Consider the following 19,060-nt stretch of genomic DNA (forward strand, 5'->3'; position numbering starts at 1 on the left):
GTATTTAAAAAAAAGGAGCTAATAGTAGCATGGTATAGGGAGGCCACAATTGCTTGAGGTTATATCGTTTTTTTTTTTGTATCTCTGTGACATTCAGATGCATATAATTATCTAAGCTTACCTATTTTTAAAAAATTCTATGAAACACTTATATTTTCCGATTGATTTATCAAAATCATAACCAAAGCGACTGTGCGCGATATCGATATCGAATTGATGTTTACTATCGGCAACATACTTTTTTTAGCAGCGGCAACGCTAAATGTGGTGTGTAGCCCTTATTTAATATCGTACATCATTATTGGTATTCGATAAATGACAATCGAATGGACAACGACCACCCCTGATGCAGCTCTGCACGTTCTGTAGCCCTCGAAAACCACGCCAGTCATTTTTGTTTTGATAAGGATAAAAAAGAGCGTGGCCTGAGAAAATTTGCACAAATCACACAAAAAGCGCCACAAACAATTGCAAAAACGTTGCAAAGTGTGTGGAATGTTGTGCCGCGCAAAGTGTACACCATATTGAGCGCCACAGCGCATACGTGGAACGCAACGTGTGGCCGTTGGCAAAGCAGCAGCCGCGACTGAAGCGAGCAGACATCTAAAATAACAAACCGACGGGTGCTTGTGCAAATGGCTGCGACTTTTCGACATAATTGTATAACTTTACCTTCATGAGCAGACAATAAAATAACAAAGCGGACGCTCGCGCAGAAGATTTTCTCGAATACCTGAAAGGGCGCGACTTAATTAACGAAAGCAAGCAAGTACAATGCATTTGAACCATGCGACGGCCGCGACAGCTGCTATGGCCAACTATCAGCACTATGCGCCTTCACAGCTTGCCACGCATAGCGTTGGTGGCGGTGGCGGCGGCGGTGGTGGTGGTGGCGGCGGTGGATCCGGTGGCGGTGGCATCGGTCCGAACAGTTTACAACAGCCAACGACTATTGCGAGCCTGCAGCAGAGCCCGTTTGCGCTGCATCAATTGACCGCCGTGCAGGCCATACAGCATCCCACCCATCAAGCCATGCTACATCCACAGCATCCGCTTGTCCACCTGCTTGATATCTCGACAACTACAACGAACAGCGGTGGCAATCACACGCCCATATCGCCTATGAAACAGGAGGTACAGAGCGTCATTAGCGAGGATGAGTCTGTGGTGGACGATCCGCGCAAGAAGAAACAGTGCCACGTGTGCAAAAACAAGTTCCGGCAGCTGACCACGTTACGCAATCATATGAAAATACACACAGACGAGCGTCCCTATAAGTGCAAGCACTGTGACAAGGCTTTCCGCCAGATATCGACGCTCACGAACCATGTGAAGATCCACACAGGCGAGAAACCGTTCACGTGCAATATTTGCGCCAAGGATTTTCGCCAGCAGAGCACGCTCATAAATCACATCAAGACGCATAAGGGTAAGTGCGGGACAACCACATTAGCTTGATATAAATATGTATATATACTTGTATGAGAAACATGTGTAGCAGCAATAACTATAACTGCAATTTTTGATTTTAATACACCTACAAACACACACACACACACACACTCATGCAATTGCAGCGGCTGAGTCAAGCACGCCGACGTCGCTACTCAACTACCAGCCGCCGTCCTCATCCGGCAAGCATAGCCGTAAATCGCAGTCGAATCAGATGCACAACGCCTACCAGCAGCAGCATCAGCAGCAGCGTGTACAAATCTCAAAGACTCTATACTCGGGCACCTATAGCTCACCACAGGCGGAGGAACTGGTGAAACCGTATCAGTGCAGTGTGTGCAAGCGTCGCTTCCCGCAGCTGAGCACGCTGCACAATCACGAGCGGACGCACATCGATCCTAAGCCGTACAAGTGCGAGACTTGCGACAAGTCCTTCAGCCAGCTGGCGACATTGGCCAATCACAAAAAGATACACACCGGCGATAAGCCATACACGTGTTCCTACTGCCACATGCAGTTCCGCCAGCAGAGCACGCTCACCAACCACATGAAGACGCACACACATCTCGCCAGCCAGCCAGCCACAGTCACAGCCACAGGTGAGCCGCTTGTGTGTTCGCCCTACAACTGAGCCGCTTTCTGTTATCACTGTGTGCATTGATCATTAACGCACTTCCCTAACGAAGCTTTTATTTAAATTTTGTACGCATGCCAACCAATCAACAACCACAACACCCCCAACAACAACAACGATCAACAACCAACTGATCTGTACGGTTAACCGAACTATCTATCTATCAACCAATACCATCCATGCAACGATCAATACACATGCGGACTTATAGTGGATCACTCAACCATGCCAGCGCCCCTAGCACCCGGCACGCAGCAGCTGACGAGCGGCTTGCTGCCCAACAACCTGCACAGCACAACGCCCAACATCCTCCAGCTGGACCATCATCCTCTGCTACACTTCCTCGATGGCAGCACGACAGTGAGCTCTGTGGTGGCCAGCAATGTAGCAGCGGCAGCAGCGGCCAACACTAAAGTCGAACACTACCAGAATGCGCAGGGTGCTCGGTTGAATGTAGGCAATATAAATATGCTGAAAGGCGACAATCCGGACCGGCCTTTTGGGTGTAGCGTCTGCCGGCGCTTTTTCTCCCAGCAGAGCACCCTGGTCAATCACATCAAAACGCATACGGGCGAGAAGCCGTACAAGTGCAAGATCTGTGAGGTTAGTTTCCGGCAAGTGGCCACGCTCAATAACCACATGAAGATCCACACCGGAGAGAAGCCCTACAACTGTTCCTACTGTCCCAAACAGTTCCGACAAAAGAGCACGCTACAAAATCATTTGCGGGTCCACACGTGCTAAACTATCTTCGGACAGGGAACGTGTCGTGTAGCCCCAAGACCTAGCCCAAGCCCGCTCGCCCGTATGTCTGTCAGCCAGTCAAGTAGCCATTGAGGAATCGTGCAATATGCATAAGCGCATACAGTTATACTAGATACAGATCGGATATATACATAAGTACATAAAGTACATACATACATTAAATACATACAAACATGCATAATACAAACATTTACATATATGTACACATATATATTTGAATATATACTCGAAAAGTGTTATTTACCTGCTGTGCAGAGCGCAATTGTATGTAAACTATAGTAGAGCTGATCCACATGCATGTCCAACTGTAAGTTAAGTCTAGCCGTACTCGTACATACATATTTGTACATGCATATATATACATATACATATACATATATATATATATATACAGCTGTGTGTATTCATATGCATACACAACAATAATACACACACACATAATACAGGGTGTTTAAGCCTAAACAAAACTAAACTCTAATCTAATCCTACTTATTAGCTTCTTAACTGTTGTCACCTACCCTCCCACACCAGCCCATACACCGTTTTAGTTGCAGGACCGAGAGACCTTGATTCTCAGCTTCTCGTCGTGTTAAATGTTAAGCCGAACCTATATATATATATAATGAAAAAAAAATCTAGTTATTGCTACTATACTGTGTAATCCCCCTCCCACTCGCCATCCCGCTAAGTGTAAGGCGTAATTAGAAAACAAAAACAAACAAACTATTTAAATAAGTGTACTCTTAGCGCATATTTAGCAGCATCTTTTACTCACATGACTAAACCGGAACGATGATCAACATCGAACATCATAGAGTTAGCAGTCGCAGTCGCGATCGCGTTAATAAATCCCCAAAACCGGATTGCTTATAGAACAAAACGTAGTAAACGGAGAGACAAGAGTCCCTATAATAAGTGAAAAATTGTAAAACAGCTAAATTGAAAACGAGAATGACCGTAAATGTTGTAGAAAATATATAGTATATATATAAATATATATAAACTATTTGTAATTGTAAGCAAAAAGCAAAAACAATAAAACGAATAAAAGGAAAAAAAAAAAAAACTATATATTGCTGTGAGTGAAAGAATGAAATGAATATCAATGCTCTTCAGAAAATGTCTTGTTCTTAAATTTCAGTACTCAAATAACTGACAGCAACTACCCTTAATTGGCCACAATCAAATTCTGTATGCCCCTTTCTTTGAACGACTCAATTAATATCCCTTCAATTATAATTTGCAAAACTCACCCTCTGTGACTGTTCTTCAGTTAGAACAATTTTGGAAATGAAAGGAAAGAAATGTGTCAAATGTTTATTTCAAGTTAAATATTTTAAAGTGTTCTCCAGGTAGTACAATTTGTGTTCGCTTAATGAAAAAAGTGTATTGTGTGTAAACTACACTAAATTTATTATAAGCACTTTAGCATTTAACTTCTAAATGGTTATGAGTGTTGCACGGTGTCCTTGTCAATGAGAAAGCCTCTCAAGCAGCTCCTTCAAATGATCTATATATGTATATATTATTTTGTGAGAACTAGTGTATATATATATATTTATATGTATATGTATTTATGTTTTGATACAGGAATTGGTTAGACTTTTAGTGTCAGCGACATGGAATTGTTGCGAAATTGGGTGCGACTCCATTCTTTATAAAACGCGTTAGCCTAAACGTATCTGAATGGTACCAGATTTTCAACAACTGTGACCGCACTAGCTATTAGATGGGTTTAAATTTAGACTAATATAATTCGTGATTGACTCTAGACGCGCGCTAAAACATCGAATCTGGTTCTTTGGCTGGATGCCAAGGCATTCTGAGTGGGACAGAATATAGTACAATAGAGGAGGCATGGTTATAGATTTAGAATAATATGGGTTGTATATATAAACTATATATAAATATATACGTAGCTCAAAAATTTGACTTAAATGTGTATACAGATTAACCAATAGAACTATTTGAACAGCCAACGCAGAATTAAGCTGGCCGTGAGCCCAATTAGTGCATAAATCAGCGACTTGATCACCGTCGATAGGGAAACTCCGCCGCCAATCAGCTCATGCACATTAGAGCTTCTAGAGGACGGTGCATACTGCATACGCTCGAGTCGGCGCGTGATGTCGTTTAGCTGTTTTGTGTGACTCTGCAGTGTTGCATTCATCTGATCCATGGCATTTGTGAGTCTGAAAAATCACAGAAAATATTATGTATAATATAGATATATATATAATATATGTATCAGTAGAAAAGGATTGAACACTCACTGTTTGATGGCGGCGCTATTGGAGCCGCGTTTGACGGCGCCTTGGGGTGATTGGCTTGAATCCGAGTTGGTGTCGTGCGGGGCCAGCACAAGGGATTTGTTTTTAGCCTTGGGCGCCTTGGAGGCCTCTGCGGAAGGTATAATAGTTAAATTGTCCAAAGGACCGAGTGACTAAATTCATACCGGAACGCAGCGGATGCATCTTGTCGGCGCCTAGCACGACGGGAGCAGTTTTATTTCGAGTCTCGGTGATCACCTTGTAATCACATTCGTATTGGCGCACATCGTTACGCACGTCCCATGGCCGCAAATCTGAATATTTGTATATCCATTGACCGTAGTCGTTCAGCTCGAAAAGCATCGGAATATGTTTCTTATCGTTTTCGGTACGTTCCTTGGCCGACGCCCGCTGGCTTTCCTCAAGCACGGTTTTCTCTTCGGTGGCAGCAACTTGATCCTCGCGCGCTATAGCCTCGGATACGAGACGCCAGAGGCGTTCCGACTCCGTTGGCAGTTGTTTTTCTATTGGCACCAGATAGCGGGTGAGCCGTTTCGCGCGCATGTCTGCATCGGCCTTGAAGAGCACTATTTCCTCGCCTGTTTTCAGATCCTTGAGGCGACACTCTTTATCCCAGTGTCCTTGTATAGTCGCCAGCGTCTCTTTGCCCAATTTAATTTTGCCGACGATCACATTGGTGGCATCTGCGCCGCCGAGGAATGGCTTCAGCTTGAACTCGAGCTCCGTCTTGTAACCGGTGTTCTCGCACTCGATGTTTATCTTGCCGCCAAGTTCCATGGACAATGTACCCATGAGTATACCCTTGCAGTGAGCGTAGGGCGTGGTTGCTGTATAAATTTCGCCGCGTGGTAATAGCGTCATCGTAGCCGTGCCCTCCAGCACGGCCGATGTGCTGTTACCATAGAACTTCGATTTCGCCAAGATGGAGCAGGTGATGCTAAAGCCATCCTCGCGGTTAGTCACATAGAAGGCCGAAACGGGCGGATGGTGAGAGACTTGCTCGGCAATGTAATACGTGCGAGAACCATTTGGATGCTCCCAATAGCAGCGAAACGTTTCGCCCAATATGGGATTATATGGCTTTTTGAGGCCTTTGGGTTTCTTATAGAATCCAGACAGGTACCATTGCACAACGAGCTTCATGCGCGTGAATGCATCATCTTCATGCACAGCCCTGCCAAGTAGCAAGAGTCGAGATTGAGGGTCACCAGTAGACAAATTCATATTGGCAGGAGTACCTACCTGGAGAGCAAATCAGCATGATAATAAGAGTCTGAGAGCTTGTCCAGAAACGAACGCGGCTCGAGTATAAATGTAGGCAGCACCACCTTGCTAAGATCCATTCCGGGTCGAACCTGTTTTACGATACACCAGATGAGGCTCTTGTTCTCCTCTGCCAGCTCCTCCACCTGCTCTCCTTGCTGGATCGCATCAAAAACGAACATAGGTGAATTATCTGGCCAATCATTAAATGTTTTTAACAAATAGTTTTACTTACCTCACCGAATTCCTCCTCTTGGAATGGGACATAGCACGTCTCTTCGCATGGTACTTGGTCAAGATCATCTTCCTGCGCAGCCTCGGACTCTGAATCGGACTCCAGGCCAGACATGGCCGCATTGGGCGCCTCATTCTGACTGTCAGCGTCCAGATCTGTAACGAGTTGATAAGTTGTTCAACTTTTAGCCCACCACAGACGCTTCTCTAGCCAAAGCAGCCAACAATGTTGATCTATTCCATAAACTAATGCTAATGTGTACCGGCTTTTGGATGGGTGGATGAGTGACTGAGATAGTTGTGTAAAACTAGCCTCGAGCACCACATTACAATTACATGAATTTTGAACAAAATACGCCGAGACTACTTTATGTAGAAGCATCCAAACTATCGAATCGACTGTCGAATCTCCTGGCTAACTAGCTGGTTGCCAACAACAATAACAACTACGACATGAATATATATTTAATTTATAGAGCGAAATCTGGTTGGGGCCTTCACCCTGCACGTTGATTTGAAATCGCGGCAGCAACAGACAATCGGGTGGTGCACTAACTGGCCTGAAGCCGGCTCCCATAGCGCATTCACTGCTGCCAGCGTAATCCTCCTCGTCGTCACTGGAACTGCTTCCGCATAGTACGCCGCCCAGCGACAGGGATTTGCTGATCGGACTCAGATGCCTGCGCAGGCGTCTGCCTGGCTTTGGGTCAGCGGTAGAGGCATCGCTGCCGCGTCGTGTTTGCCCGGAACGTTGGCCAAAACGAGGAAGTCGCTTGGTGCGCTCCCAGTTACTCACGGCGCTGCTATATAGCTGCTGCAGGAGCAGCGGCGTCTGGGCGCGCGACGACTGGCTGTTGTCGGAGCGGGAGTTGTCCTGCTCGGCCGGCGGTGCCAGCCACTGCTGCATCCACTTACCATGATCGTTGAAATGCTTCTCGTAGTCGGCCTCCGACCACTGTGTCTCGTTCGAGACGGGCAGCGGCTCGCCGGTGTAATTGCTGGAAGGCGTCGTGCTGCTGTTAGTGCGCAGCAATAAGGCTGAGCAGCGCAGCGACAGCTCGAGTGCATCCATCCAGCATTTACCAGCCGCCTGACTGGGGGCACGGAAGATCAGATAAGCGGTCGGCAGTGGTTGCACCACAGCGCCTGTAAGTGAACGCAATCAGCGGATGAGTTAATGCCGCAAGTGTGCAATCTACTCTCCTACCGATTGTCTCCTTGTCTGGTCCACGTGGTGCCCAAATGGACTGTTCCATGGGATGAAAGAGTTTGAAGCAGAAGCCATCCTTTTTGCTAGGTCGCTCAATGACCTGACAAGAGGTCAACATAACTGTGCCCACCCAATGGCTGCTTTTTGTCTTTTGGCTCTTGTAGATGAGCAATAGGCCCGGCTTCAGCACGCACCACAGCTTCGTCCAGGATTTGAGTGTGCCGCGCACCTGCAAGAGACAAGGGAAGAGCGTGTTGTCAACTGTTTTAATATATAGTATATACAGTAATAAAGACTCACCTTTAGCCAGTCAGCTAGTACTATAACCGCCGGATCCTGCAGAGAGTTCATCAGCTCGCTGGCCACGCGCTTCTTCTCGCGCCTGTAATTCTTGCGCTGCGCCTTGTAGGACTCCTTGCGATTGAGCTTGGCCGCATCTGCAGCTGACTGTGGAGCACGAGAGAAGAGTTGCTTTAGTTCAATATGTCCAAACAGCTGCGATGTTCTGCATGTCGGCACCTTTCTGCAGTCCCGGCATAAATTTAAATATTTCAGAAACATGCGCTCGCACTGCAAATTTCCGCTCCTTGTTCGTGTGTGTATCTGTGTGTGTGTGTGGGTGTGTGTGCTTACATCAAGCGACCAACTTGCTCTAAAACATTTTTTACGCTTAACGCCCGAACTGGAATCATATACCTGATGTTAATCTAATTAGCGCTTAAAATGAAAGTTACTCAAAAAAAAAAAAAACACTATATAAAAACGCTTCTATCTCTGCTATCAGTGTATCATAACTAAAAGATACCCTGTGACTAATTTTCAAATACAAACTAATTTAGTTCCCATTTAACGCAACAAGCTATCAAAATATGTTGAAATTCAAAGCAAAACAAAAAAAAAAACAAAACCTATGTAAAATATTTTGTAAATATTAAAATTGATTTGTATGCCAAACAATAGAAATAAACAACGAAACGAAATAAACATAAAACAATTTACTTTCAGGCGCTGGCAGATTGCCCATCTGATAAATTTCCAGTACGATTTTAAAACCGGAATAATTATATTGTCTAATAGCTGGAGTTTGCATAATACCATTTCAAGTTCAACTAAGTATAAATCTATCCTTTAATACAAAAGTAATACGCCCGTATTAGTTTTGGGCACAGGATATGGTGGAAACCATAGGAAATCTTTTTCGCTTTTCAACATTGCACGTGGTCTGTTTCTATCTATTGATATTGAATCTGTGCTTTAGGGCCAGCACCTCCCACACATTGATTATAGCTGCATTAGTCAGCATTTGCTCTTATCGGCAAGTTCACTTAGACAATTACATTTCCTACTCAGATCTTGACCCAGTTATAGTGTTATTTGTTTGTTGGCTATTATTTCATATTTTGAAAATGTAAAAACAATACAAACAGAAAACAATTTAATTGTTGAACGGCTTTGGGAAATACTTGCCTTATCTGTTGGATTGCCATCGCGATTATCTGAGGCCCAATTGGCGATTCCTGCGAAAAGAAATGGAATAACATTTATAAGTTGCACGCCGGCTGATTTTGTATGCTTTTATGGCCCGCAATAAGTTCGATTTTCGGCTAAGATCTAAAAGCAATTCGAAAACATATTCACGGCCCATTATTTGTGTATTGTGTATGCTTAAGCACGTAGAGAGCCGCATGTGTAAAGTACATAACAACAAATCAACATTGTCTCAAGGTAGTCCACAGAGCAGCGGCAACGGCAGCGGCAGACGCGGCGCGTTCTGTTTTATTTATTTTACGAATATGTTTTAATTTATTTCGCAATATAAGCAGAGCAACACAAAATACACACATGACCACACATAGAGCACATACGTATGCATATTAGCTGGCGAGAATGCCCATTGAGATTCTCAGTCTCAGTCTCTGTCTCAGTCTCTGTCTCTGTCTCAGTGTCTGTCGCTGTCTCTGGGGTCTCTCGGTTCGCATTGTCAAGCGACTCGCACTTGCACTGTAATCATTATTGTGCACACTATTATTATTGTAATTTTTTTATTTATTATTTTTATTCAACTTTTTTTGAGCGCGCCAAAAATACGCAAACAAAAAAAAAACAATTTTCGAATTTACGAAGCGTCTTTTCTGGCACACGTAATAAAAAGCATATAAATTTCAGTTCATAATTGGGCACACTGTAGGGGCGTTTCGGTGTCGGAGGCGGAGGCGTGGCAATTGGCAATTGGCACTTGCTTTGTAGTAGATTCATGACAACTCTTTGGTACGCTGCCTGCTCCGCACTGAGCTCACAGCTGAAGAATGTGCGTAGAAATTGGGGTCTGCGTTAATTGTCGCCTTTGCATATTTGTTTAATCAACGCGGCACAACACGGCGTATGCGTTATGCGCAGACGAATCAAAAAGAACACGTATCCGCATCGGTGGCCGTAATGTGAGACCGACTAGACGCCAGCAGCGAATGCGTGTAGGGATACCTCGCCAGACCGACCGACGACTGTGACTGTCTGATTGCGAGATATATGTATATGTATAAGTATGCCGCGGCGCACGAAAACAAAACGCAGCTAACTACGGAGCCGGAGCCGCAACGACAACTGAATATGCCCAAAGAGCAGCGACGAGCAGCTGCCGCCGCTGGCCCAGCGGCGATGACGCGACTGACACAGCGGCTGACGCTCGCGTCGCTGCCGCCATAGACGCCCAGTACGCCATATAATAATGAGCCATTAGCTATGTAGTTGTGGCTGTTGTTGCCGCTGCTCGCTGCTCGCCAAAAAAAAAAAAAAAACAAAAAACCAAAACAATTTTTTGAAAACGTTTCGAATATTTTTTTGAGCACGAGAGAGGCGCGTTTCTTTTGAACTGCAGCAGACGCCCGTCCAGTTACACGGATGATATTTAGTACTTGTGTGTTGTTTTAGACGGCCCGCAGATATGATATCAGTCAGCGCAGTCAGCGTCGACGTCGACGTCGCAGCATTTCTCGCTGTCCCCTACTATCTGGCCGTGTCTCTCGCTCTCTCTGTCAGTCTCTCCCTCTCATGCGCTCTCCCCCAAACATTTGGGGCGCTATCGATGAGGTTATTAACTACTTAGATACTTAAATGTATATGCACACACATTTTGTGTGCGTGTGTGTGTGTGTGTGTGTGTGAACTCTGCACACATACAATGCCTACAGTGAGCTCATGAGACGCGATCCCAAGGCGCCTGTTACTTAAGCGTTGATTTGATTGTTGCACGACTTAATTTTGTAGTACAATTTTAATGGACCAAAGATCAAACAGCTATTTAAGTACATACAAACTTTAAACTACATCTGTTCAGTTCCATGATCTTACTCAATGTGCACGTATAATACAGTGGTCGCCCGCAAATAAAAACTTGAACAAAGGTTTTGTAACTTTTTAAAAATGCAAATTGAAATACATTAAAATCAATTAAATATATAACACTTTGTATTATTATCTATGTATATCTATGTCAATTTCATATTTTTTTTATAAATTCTATACTCAAAGGCGTCTAAAAGCAGAACACAACTTATTTTTCTAGGCTCAAAATAAAAAAATTAATGATTTCTTTAGACCAAATTTATGGAAGTGACGAAAAGTATATTTTCCAGTGCTTAGGAAAAGAGAAGAAATTTAGCATTTAGAAGTCATATTTTTCAAAACTATTATATATGTAAATTTATATATGGCTAGCGAAATTAATGTTTTGATATATTTGAAAACAGACAACGCAAAAATAGAATCATCTTCAATGTAGGAATCTTAGACTTATAGATAAATTTTGAAATTCCCAGCGGACGCCTTTAAAACCCTAAGATTTTAAATAAACATATAATTTTTCTATAAATTTTAAACTTTTACAATTTCTGCAAGCTTTTAAGTTGAATGTTTATAACGCCTGCCACACGTGCTGAATTTGTCATAATTCATCTCGTAGACGCTTTCGCATATGTTGGCGTGAATGCATATGGTAAATAAAATAATAAACAAATTCATAAAGCAGCCCGTGCTCGCATTAGATGCCAGATGTGCTTTGAACTTAGAACATTTGACTGCAGACTTAATCGTCTTTGTTTCATAAAGATATCAAGATAAAACATTGAAAAGGGAACCAGGTGTTCGGCAACCCGTTATTCATACTCCAAAATTGCTGACAGGTCGAATGGCGCCTGATGATTCAGACTGTCCCAAAAAAAAAAAAATAAAATAAAATGTAGAGCCCTCTTATCAGACCGAAAATTGCTATCGTAAAGTTCTGCAGTCAAATGTTATATGAGCGGGCTTTTCAATTGAATGCCAACCAACGCTGTGTGGTTGTCCATTAATTAAGGCTTATCGAGAGTGCGAACATTTTTAAGTTCTACAACAACTGAATATAACTATAAATGGGGCGATAAGATATGATTGGACAGGTTGTCAGGCAGGGGCAGAGTCACAGCCAGACTGTTGGCATCCTTCATCCAGGAAATGGGCGGAACGGGGGGGTACGGGAAGAATCGCCTTCAATTCTAAGTCATAATTTCGCAAAAAATATACAATACGCGTACAACAATAACTGAAAAGCTTTTGATAATGCACCGTGTGGCACACAATAGATGAGAACGAAAGCAAAATGATACAAATGGCAGCCAAGTGCGTCAGAGATATGGTAACGCTTGACTGGTCTACGGTCATGGCTAAGTGAATACTTAACTAACAATATAAAATCGTGATATGCATACAAATGCGCGCTGTTTTTAGCCAACTGCATATAGGGCTAACTAACGATCCGAATGCTGATGATCACAATAAGCGAAAGCAAAAGTTAAATGAATGTGCAAAATATGTGCCACAGATGGGCCATCGAATATTCGTATATTCATTTAATGATCGGCGAAAAAAACCAGTGTAATCAGTGTGATCACTGGAATTATCATCCAAGTATCATATGTGAAAATTGAAGATGCATCAGTCGCATGATCGGTGGCATGATCGCACGAAAGTGAAATGATCGGTGAATTGATTGCTGAAATGGTGAGTGGAATATTCATGGAAACAATCGGTAATCCGTTAAATTATCGGTTAAATAAATCGTAAATCGATATGTTCAATGTTCCGTTAAATAATCGGTGATAATTGGTTCAACTGTGAACTGTGCAAAATTTTGAAAAGAACTTCACCTGGCGATGATGGCGCTGGGCTGTTGCTCAAACTGTCTGTGGAGGGCAGTTTGGTTAAAAGCACTTTTTGCGAGGGTCGACGCTTGAATTTGAAATCGAATACTGCAGTTAATGTGAGCAGTTACCCCATACATAGAATGAAATATGTTAAAAGAAAGGAAGAAATAGAGAAAGCGAACAATATATCTATAGAATAGTCAATTTATATTAATACAACTAGGTAGTTCTATAGTTCTATAGTTTTACTACACACAAATTTACATTCATGTTTACGACATTGACACGACTTAAGGAAACATAGCTGGACATTGAAATGAGTATAAAACCAAAATAAATTAAACATTTCATACTAAGCAGTTTAGAATATTAACAATAGACAAGAGCACTCAAAACAGATCGAATAAACAAATGAACAAGATTGTGACCTTATTTGTAGAGAACACATAAACATTAAGCGAAAATTTATATGCAGATGAGAAGTTTGGTTTTGAGTGTGGTTTACTTTCATTTCTTAGAAACTTACTATTATATTGTATGATCTAATAGTAAAATAAGATTTCACTTGATGTTAGTTTTGAAATGTACTATATCGATCATTATCGCCATATCGAGCCGTTATCTTAATCTCTCTAATCTCTAATCACACTACATATCAGTTGCTTTGGCATTCATATCATGATATAGATCTATTTATCTGCCTGACCGTATCTCAGCCATTGACAAGCTGCTATAAATATACAGAAAATTATCATTGCAATCGATAAAATTACAAATAATTTGTTATGTGATTCATATCATGATCGGAAACAATTAGGTTGTTATCTTATCTGTCCCTGTGTCAGTATTTAACTAGCTGTTGCAAAAATATCGATAATTATCGATAATATCAGCTTTAATCAGGCTGCATATATCATGAATTAGAGCACTTAATTTGTAACCCTATCTAACTGTATCTCAGTAATTGTCTAGCTGCAGGGCATCCTTTATTGGGCGTGTTAATTAAGCGCTGTAAATAAATTAAGTGCCGCTATCAATTTGCTGTCATCGGATATTAAGCACAGCACGCTGTCCTCAATAAACAAGCAGACTAGGGTGTCGGCCAGCCAGCTCCCTAATCTAACGACGGCAGGCGAAAGGATGCGACGATAGGTTGCATTGATTGATTTCAAATAAAGTGCTTGCAGCCGTTTCAATTACGCAACTCAATTCCCCGGCCCTTGCCTTGCCAGGCCGCGCCACTGCGATGCCAGCGATAAGATATTGCTAGAGGAGCGTCCAGCTAGAGGGCACAGTCCAATACGCACACGATGTGTCACCTTTCGATGACTATTAAACTGGAGCTGGCCAATGGTCAATGCTGACCGCAAATGATGAATGACGTCAACATGCGAATGCACTTTTAATTCTGCCAACAGCGGGCAACTTGTTGTTGCTTGTTGTACTTGACGTCATTTCATGCCCCCATATGTTGTGCCGCACTGTTTATGCACATATGAGGTTCTATATAATCCAATTATATACTATACACTCAACATAGGGGGCCTGGTCAATGTGGCGGGCGGCACATGTAAGTGGCGCACAGCTGTTAGAGTGTAGGGAGGGCGGTGCGGCTACGCGGGAGAAACTCATTAGATATGCAAACGGCGGCCGCCAGGTGGAGCTGGCAATCAATATGCATATGTGCATCGAGCTTCGCACGGCTCTCTAATTTATTACACGGTAATTTGCCCAAAAGCACGCTATAAAATATTCAACGAATGGGGCACACACACACCCGCACACACACATTGAAATGGATAACTGATGTATATTCATTCAATAGATAAATTATGCAGCCCTCTGCTAGAGATGACGTTCAAATTCGTTCGTTATGCAAATGTGGAAGCGAATTTTCATCAACGGATGAAATCAAAAAACGGGCTCGGATGGGGCGCTGGTGCGGGCTAAGACAAAAGTTCATAGTGCAGCTCTCACTTCTGACCTTTGCCACTGAAGCTTAAAACGAAACAAAAATAGAATACTGCATGCCTTATGGTACACAAGCCGAGCCCTTAACTCTTACCCCGCCCAAGCTTGGCCATTACGTAGGCCAAAAAAAAAATCAAATAAAATAAAATAAAAGCACAATGGAATAAAAAGCTATGAAATGAAAATGGACACATCACGAAACGCAGTGACGCATCGATTTTTGTTTATTTGAGAGGAAGGTACATTTGTATATCCAGCAGTTGGCACATGCTGCAATTCTCAGCGTTCATGGCCTGCAGTTGGCCCTCATGACGCCTTTGGCCCCACTGTGTCGAAGCCGAAGGGCAATAAAAAATGCCCAAAAGTTTGCGCGTGCTAGCTAATTGTGAGTGTGTGTGTGTGAGTGTATGTGTGTATTTGCACAATGTTCACTGCAAATGTATAGGTATAAAAAACAAAAATAAAAATACCTGCTAAAAATTGTATGCCAATTACTTACGATACAATACATAACGATTGCGAGCTAGTGAGGATAAATCTAATACAGCACACCGTATACATAATACTCTTGCGAAAAGAAAGAAAAAGGTATTCTAATTTGACAATGTGATAAGTACGACCTTGAGCAGTAATTTATTCTATATCTTTATACTGAAAACTGTACTAAAAATACAAAAAATTTAAGCTCCTCAGCAAATCATAAAATTAATTACAGTTAAAATTAAAACTGCATTTTATAATTCTGGATATTCACTATTCGGAAAATATATGTTAATTTCGAATATGGAGAAAATTCAATACAATAAACGAAGGAAAATGAAATCGCTTTGAAAGTAGATTAAAAACTGAGTTCGCTATTTCCTAAAAATTCTATTTGCTATATTAAAAACTATATAAAAAGAAATATGATATATGAATTTAAGATTTAACGCGTCGAATGCAATTTAAATTTATCCAATTTCCGAGCGGACCTTTACATATATAATTACAGACCTACGCCTAATTGTTCGCACCGTGCTCTAGTGGCAAACCTCATAATGAAATTGTTATCAAATAGATGAACATCCTACATATGTGTATGCATCGGCCAATTTTGGCTGACATTAATTGGTTTGGTCGAATCCAGTTGAGCTTTGTAAATTGATAAATAGCAAAACGGCACATGGCAATCAATAGGCAACTATGGCGACCTGTATGACATACACAGAAACAAGCACGCATAACACAAACACAAACACAAACACATGTACAGTCGTCGCTCGTAAATTAGGATATTGGGAAAAGGCAGTGTTTAGCAAGGCAGAAAGCATTGGTTTCCATTTGTAAAGCTTTTCATGTTCCAACTTTGTACATCTAGTTATTTAAATACATTTAATGAGCTCTTGAAACGAAACGTTCTAGTTAACGAGTGAAAACTGTATGGAAGTATGTTCATGCGTGAATTATGACGGGAACAGGTGCAAGTGCAAGTGACATGGGGCAAAGCCGATTTCAAATAGCATTCAAATGGTGGTTGCTGTGCTGCGGTCAGAGCTTAGCAACGCAACCCAAACACAATAAACAATTAACGCCCAGCCACTCCTGACCCCCACCTCCACCCCAACCCCAACCCCAGCCCGGTTTTGCACGGATGAGTGGCAGAGCGGAAGTGTTTGATGTTTGATGCGATAGTCGACATTAGTCGTCTTGCGGCGACTGCCATTGAAATGGAGCAGCGACAAAATCAAAACAGAAATGCTCTAGTCGATGGTGACCGACCAACAGATACCCTGTACCCAGCTCTAGATTGGCTTGACATAAAATCAAACTTGTCTATATACACTTGTATACAATCTGACACAGAGGTCGTGCTTCTTCTTTCCTCAGCCCCAGTTGAAAAATTTTGTTTCGAATTAATTCGAGGCTTATAATCGAACCGTTAAAATGTACCTTAACATTAAATGCAACTGTGCATATATATAAAAAAGCAGAGCTGCGCCTATTTTTCTATCCCATAGATACATATTTAAGCGCACACGCCAAGTTTGGTGGCTCTAACTCTTAAATTTTGCGAGGTGTGCCAAAAAAAGAAAATCAATAATTGTCAATTTCAATGAAATGGGGTGACAACTTGATATACGAAGACTTTATCCGCGCTCCACGAGCCGTAAGTATCTAGCGGGCAGATAGACCCGGCTATTGATGCTGACCCAGAATATATAGTATATAATTTAATGGGTCTGCCTGTTACATACATTTGCACATATTCAATATACCTCACCGTTTACCCGTTTTGAAAGGGTATTTAATTAGCGACAGCAGCAAAACATGGATTAGCATTTAGATGTATGTGTGTGCGTGTGTGTTGTGGTGCGATGGAAACGAAACAAAAACAACAACAACAAAACGAGAGCGAGCAGTGAGCGAAAAATGTGAGCTGCTGCCTGAGCCAGCTGCCAATAGAAAAAGCAACGCAAAATGATGACACGAGACGACATTGAAAAGCAATTGGGGATTAGCTGGCCGACCGATGTGTCCTGGTTACCAGCTCACCACCAGACGACTCACCTGATGACTGCCTCAGCCCGGCGCTGTTTGGTGGCGTTATGTTAATGCCACTGATGTTGCTGCCGGCGCCGACGTTGACGCCCAGTGATTGATTGGAGGCGGCCATCGAGAGGGCACCGGCTGTCTGCAGGTGCAGATGGCTGCCGCTTGCCGTCGGCACGCTGCTCGCTTGCGGCGTCTGCTGCTGTGGGGTGCCGGGCACCGAGTGGGAGGCGGTGTTGCCCACTGGCGGCAACAGCGAATCGCCGCCGCCCGCATGTTTTGCGCTGCCTATGCGAATGGGTGTGCTGCTGTTCGACAGAGCGGGAGCGGTAGCGGGAGGAGTTAGGCCGACAGCTGAGTTGACGTTTGTTGAATTGGCAACGCTAGCTGCTTGCTGTTGCTGTTGTTGCTGCTGCTGCTGCTGCATTTTGTCTTCTCGAGTTGATATTATTTGTGCTTTGCTTCTTCTTCTTCGCTTATTGCTTAATCAGCATGGCATTTGCTTCAGTTGTCCAGCGTGTAAGATTTGACACACTCACACACATACGCACGCACTCAAACACGCAGGCACGGCCAATTATTGATTTTGTTTAGGTTTCCCTTTTTCGGCACATACAATTTACTCGGATGTTTTTCTTTTTTTTTTCTTTTTTTTTCAACTGTTTTGTGTTATTACCATTTTAAAACTGAAGTCCTGCTGCTACTAATCTACATGTGTGTGTTTGTATGTTCATATGTATATTTGATTCGGATTGAAGTGCCAGCTCCGTGGTAAGATAGTTAATTAAAAGCAACGCTGCAGCCACGTAACAGCATTGAACCAATTAGCAGCGACTGCTAAAATAGCACGACGGCCAGTATTATTGTTCTTATTCGCATACACTCAACAAGAAGCACCACTCACACTAATGCGAGCTTGAAACACACTTCTCGTATTTGTTACAATCTTTTTTTCCGCGTGGGCGCTCCGGTGTCGTTAACGTTTCACGTCCAACTGAAGCTGAGACTGGCACAACACTGCGGCACAAAGCATTCACATACAATAATATGTATATATGTATGCATATACGTGTTCGTATCTCATTTCCAAAAAGCTAAACTTGTTTCTACGCTTTTGTATGAGCTCATCCAATGCTGCACCCGATTCCCATGCCGACGCCGCCTCCAACTCAACACTAACAACCACCATTGCTCGTTTGTAAGATTATTTTTGTGACGCGGCAAAGACGCTGGAAGTGCAAACGCGAACAAGTTGAACAAGCTTTTTGTTGTTTTGGGGAGGGATTGGAAGGCTAACCGCCTGCCCGCATTGCAAACAGCTGACAGCTTTCAAACTCATGCAAAAGTGTAAATTGCCTCTGCGTGTGAAGAGTGCAGATCTATATACATGTCAATATTGGGCAAAAATGGTGCATTATTTGAAATTGCTGGCATTTTTAAGTCCGTTTTTAAACATATAAATACATTTTAAATTCTTAAACAGAAATTATGGGAATTATAATATACGAATTTAAATTATGCAATTTTTGTCCAA

At 42.7% G+C, this 19,060-nt stretch overlaps 3 protein-coding genes and 1 long non-coding RNA gene across 5 annotated transcripts in view; 2 read left to right on the forward strand and 2 right to left on the reverse strand.

Moving 5' to 3' along the window:
• The window catches only part of Spn85F (Serpin 85F), a 39,979-nt gene extending 35,409 nt beyond the window's left edge, over positions 1–4,570 (reverse strand). Inside the window, exon 1 of the mRNA XM_064695060.1 lies at positions 4,105–4,570. The gene's annotated coding sequence lies outside the window, so the exon portion shown is untranslated. The remainder of the gene's footprint in view (positions 1–4,104) is intronic.
• LOC135436221 (gastrula zinc finger protein XlCGF26.1) lies at positions 376–3,032 on the forward strand. Of its 2 annotated transcripts, none has more exons than XM_064693759.1 (3): positions 376–1,429; positions 1,578–2,051; positions 2,139–2,202. In XM_064693759.1, exons 1-3 carry the CDS (start codon positions 775–777, stop codon positions 2,147–2,149), a joined length of 1,140 nt encoding a protein of 379 aa, XP_064549829.1. In that variant the 5' UTR covers positions 376–774; the 3' UTR covers positions 2,150–2,202. The 2 variants fall into 2 exon arrangements, with proteins under 2 accessions (XP_064549829.1, XP_064549828.1); XM_064693758.1 differs by lacking the exon at positions 2,139–2,202 and adding an exon at positions 2,298–3,032 and having other exon boundaries at positions 379–1,429.
• A 142-nt stretch (positions 4,571–4,712) lies between the features above and the next one.
• Orp8 (Oxysterol-binding protein-related protein 8) lies at positions 4,713–18,362 on the reverse strand. Its single transcript, XM_064695058.1, is given in 11 exon segments — positions 4,713–5,043; positions 5,125–5,264; positions 5,266–6,316; positions 6,385–6,563; positions 6,641–6,795; positions 7,555–7,785; positions 7,847–8,078; positions 8,150–8,296; positions 9,317–9,366; positions 13,030–13,131; positions 17,545–18,362. Coding segments are annotated over 11 exon segments (2,925 nt in total). The 5' UTR covers positions 17,954–18,362; the 3' UTR covers positions 4,713–4,814.
• LOC135437197 (uncharacterized) lies at positions 18,058–19,041 on the forward strand. Its single transcript, XR_010437647.1, has 2 exons — positions 18,058–18,297; positions 18,355–19,041. It is a non-coding gene; the product is annotated as an uncharacterized LOC135437197 (long non-coding RNA).
• Positions 19,042–19,060: the final 19 nt, after the last annotated feature.

This window comes from Drosophila montana, unplaced genomic scaffold (assembly GCF_035044405.1).
Source record: "Drosophila montana isolate Dmon_TW-CO22-7 unplaced genomic scaffold, ASM3504440v1 contig_3733_1, whole genome shotgun sequence".
NCBI classification, from domain to species: Eukaryota; Metazoa; Arthropoda; class Insecta; order Diptera; family Drosophilidae; genus Drosophila; species Drosophila montana.

What these genes read in the sequence shown, in the direction of transcription:
- LOC135436221 (XM_064693758.1), top strand. Translation starts at nt 775, where the DNA reads ATGCATTTGAACCATGCGACGGCCGCGACAGCTGCTATGGCCAACTAT. An exon ending in TCACATCAAGACGCATAAGG is followed by an intron (nt 1,430 to 1,577) that starts GTAAGTGCGGGA and finishes ATGCAATTGCAG; the next exon opens with CGGCTGAGTCAAGCACGCCG. An exon ending in AGCCACAGTCACAGCCACAG is followed by an intron (nt 2,052 to 2,297) that starts GTGAGCCGCTTG and finishes GCGGACTTATAG; the next exon opens with TGGATCACTCAACCATGCCA.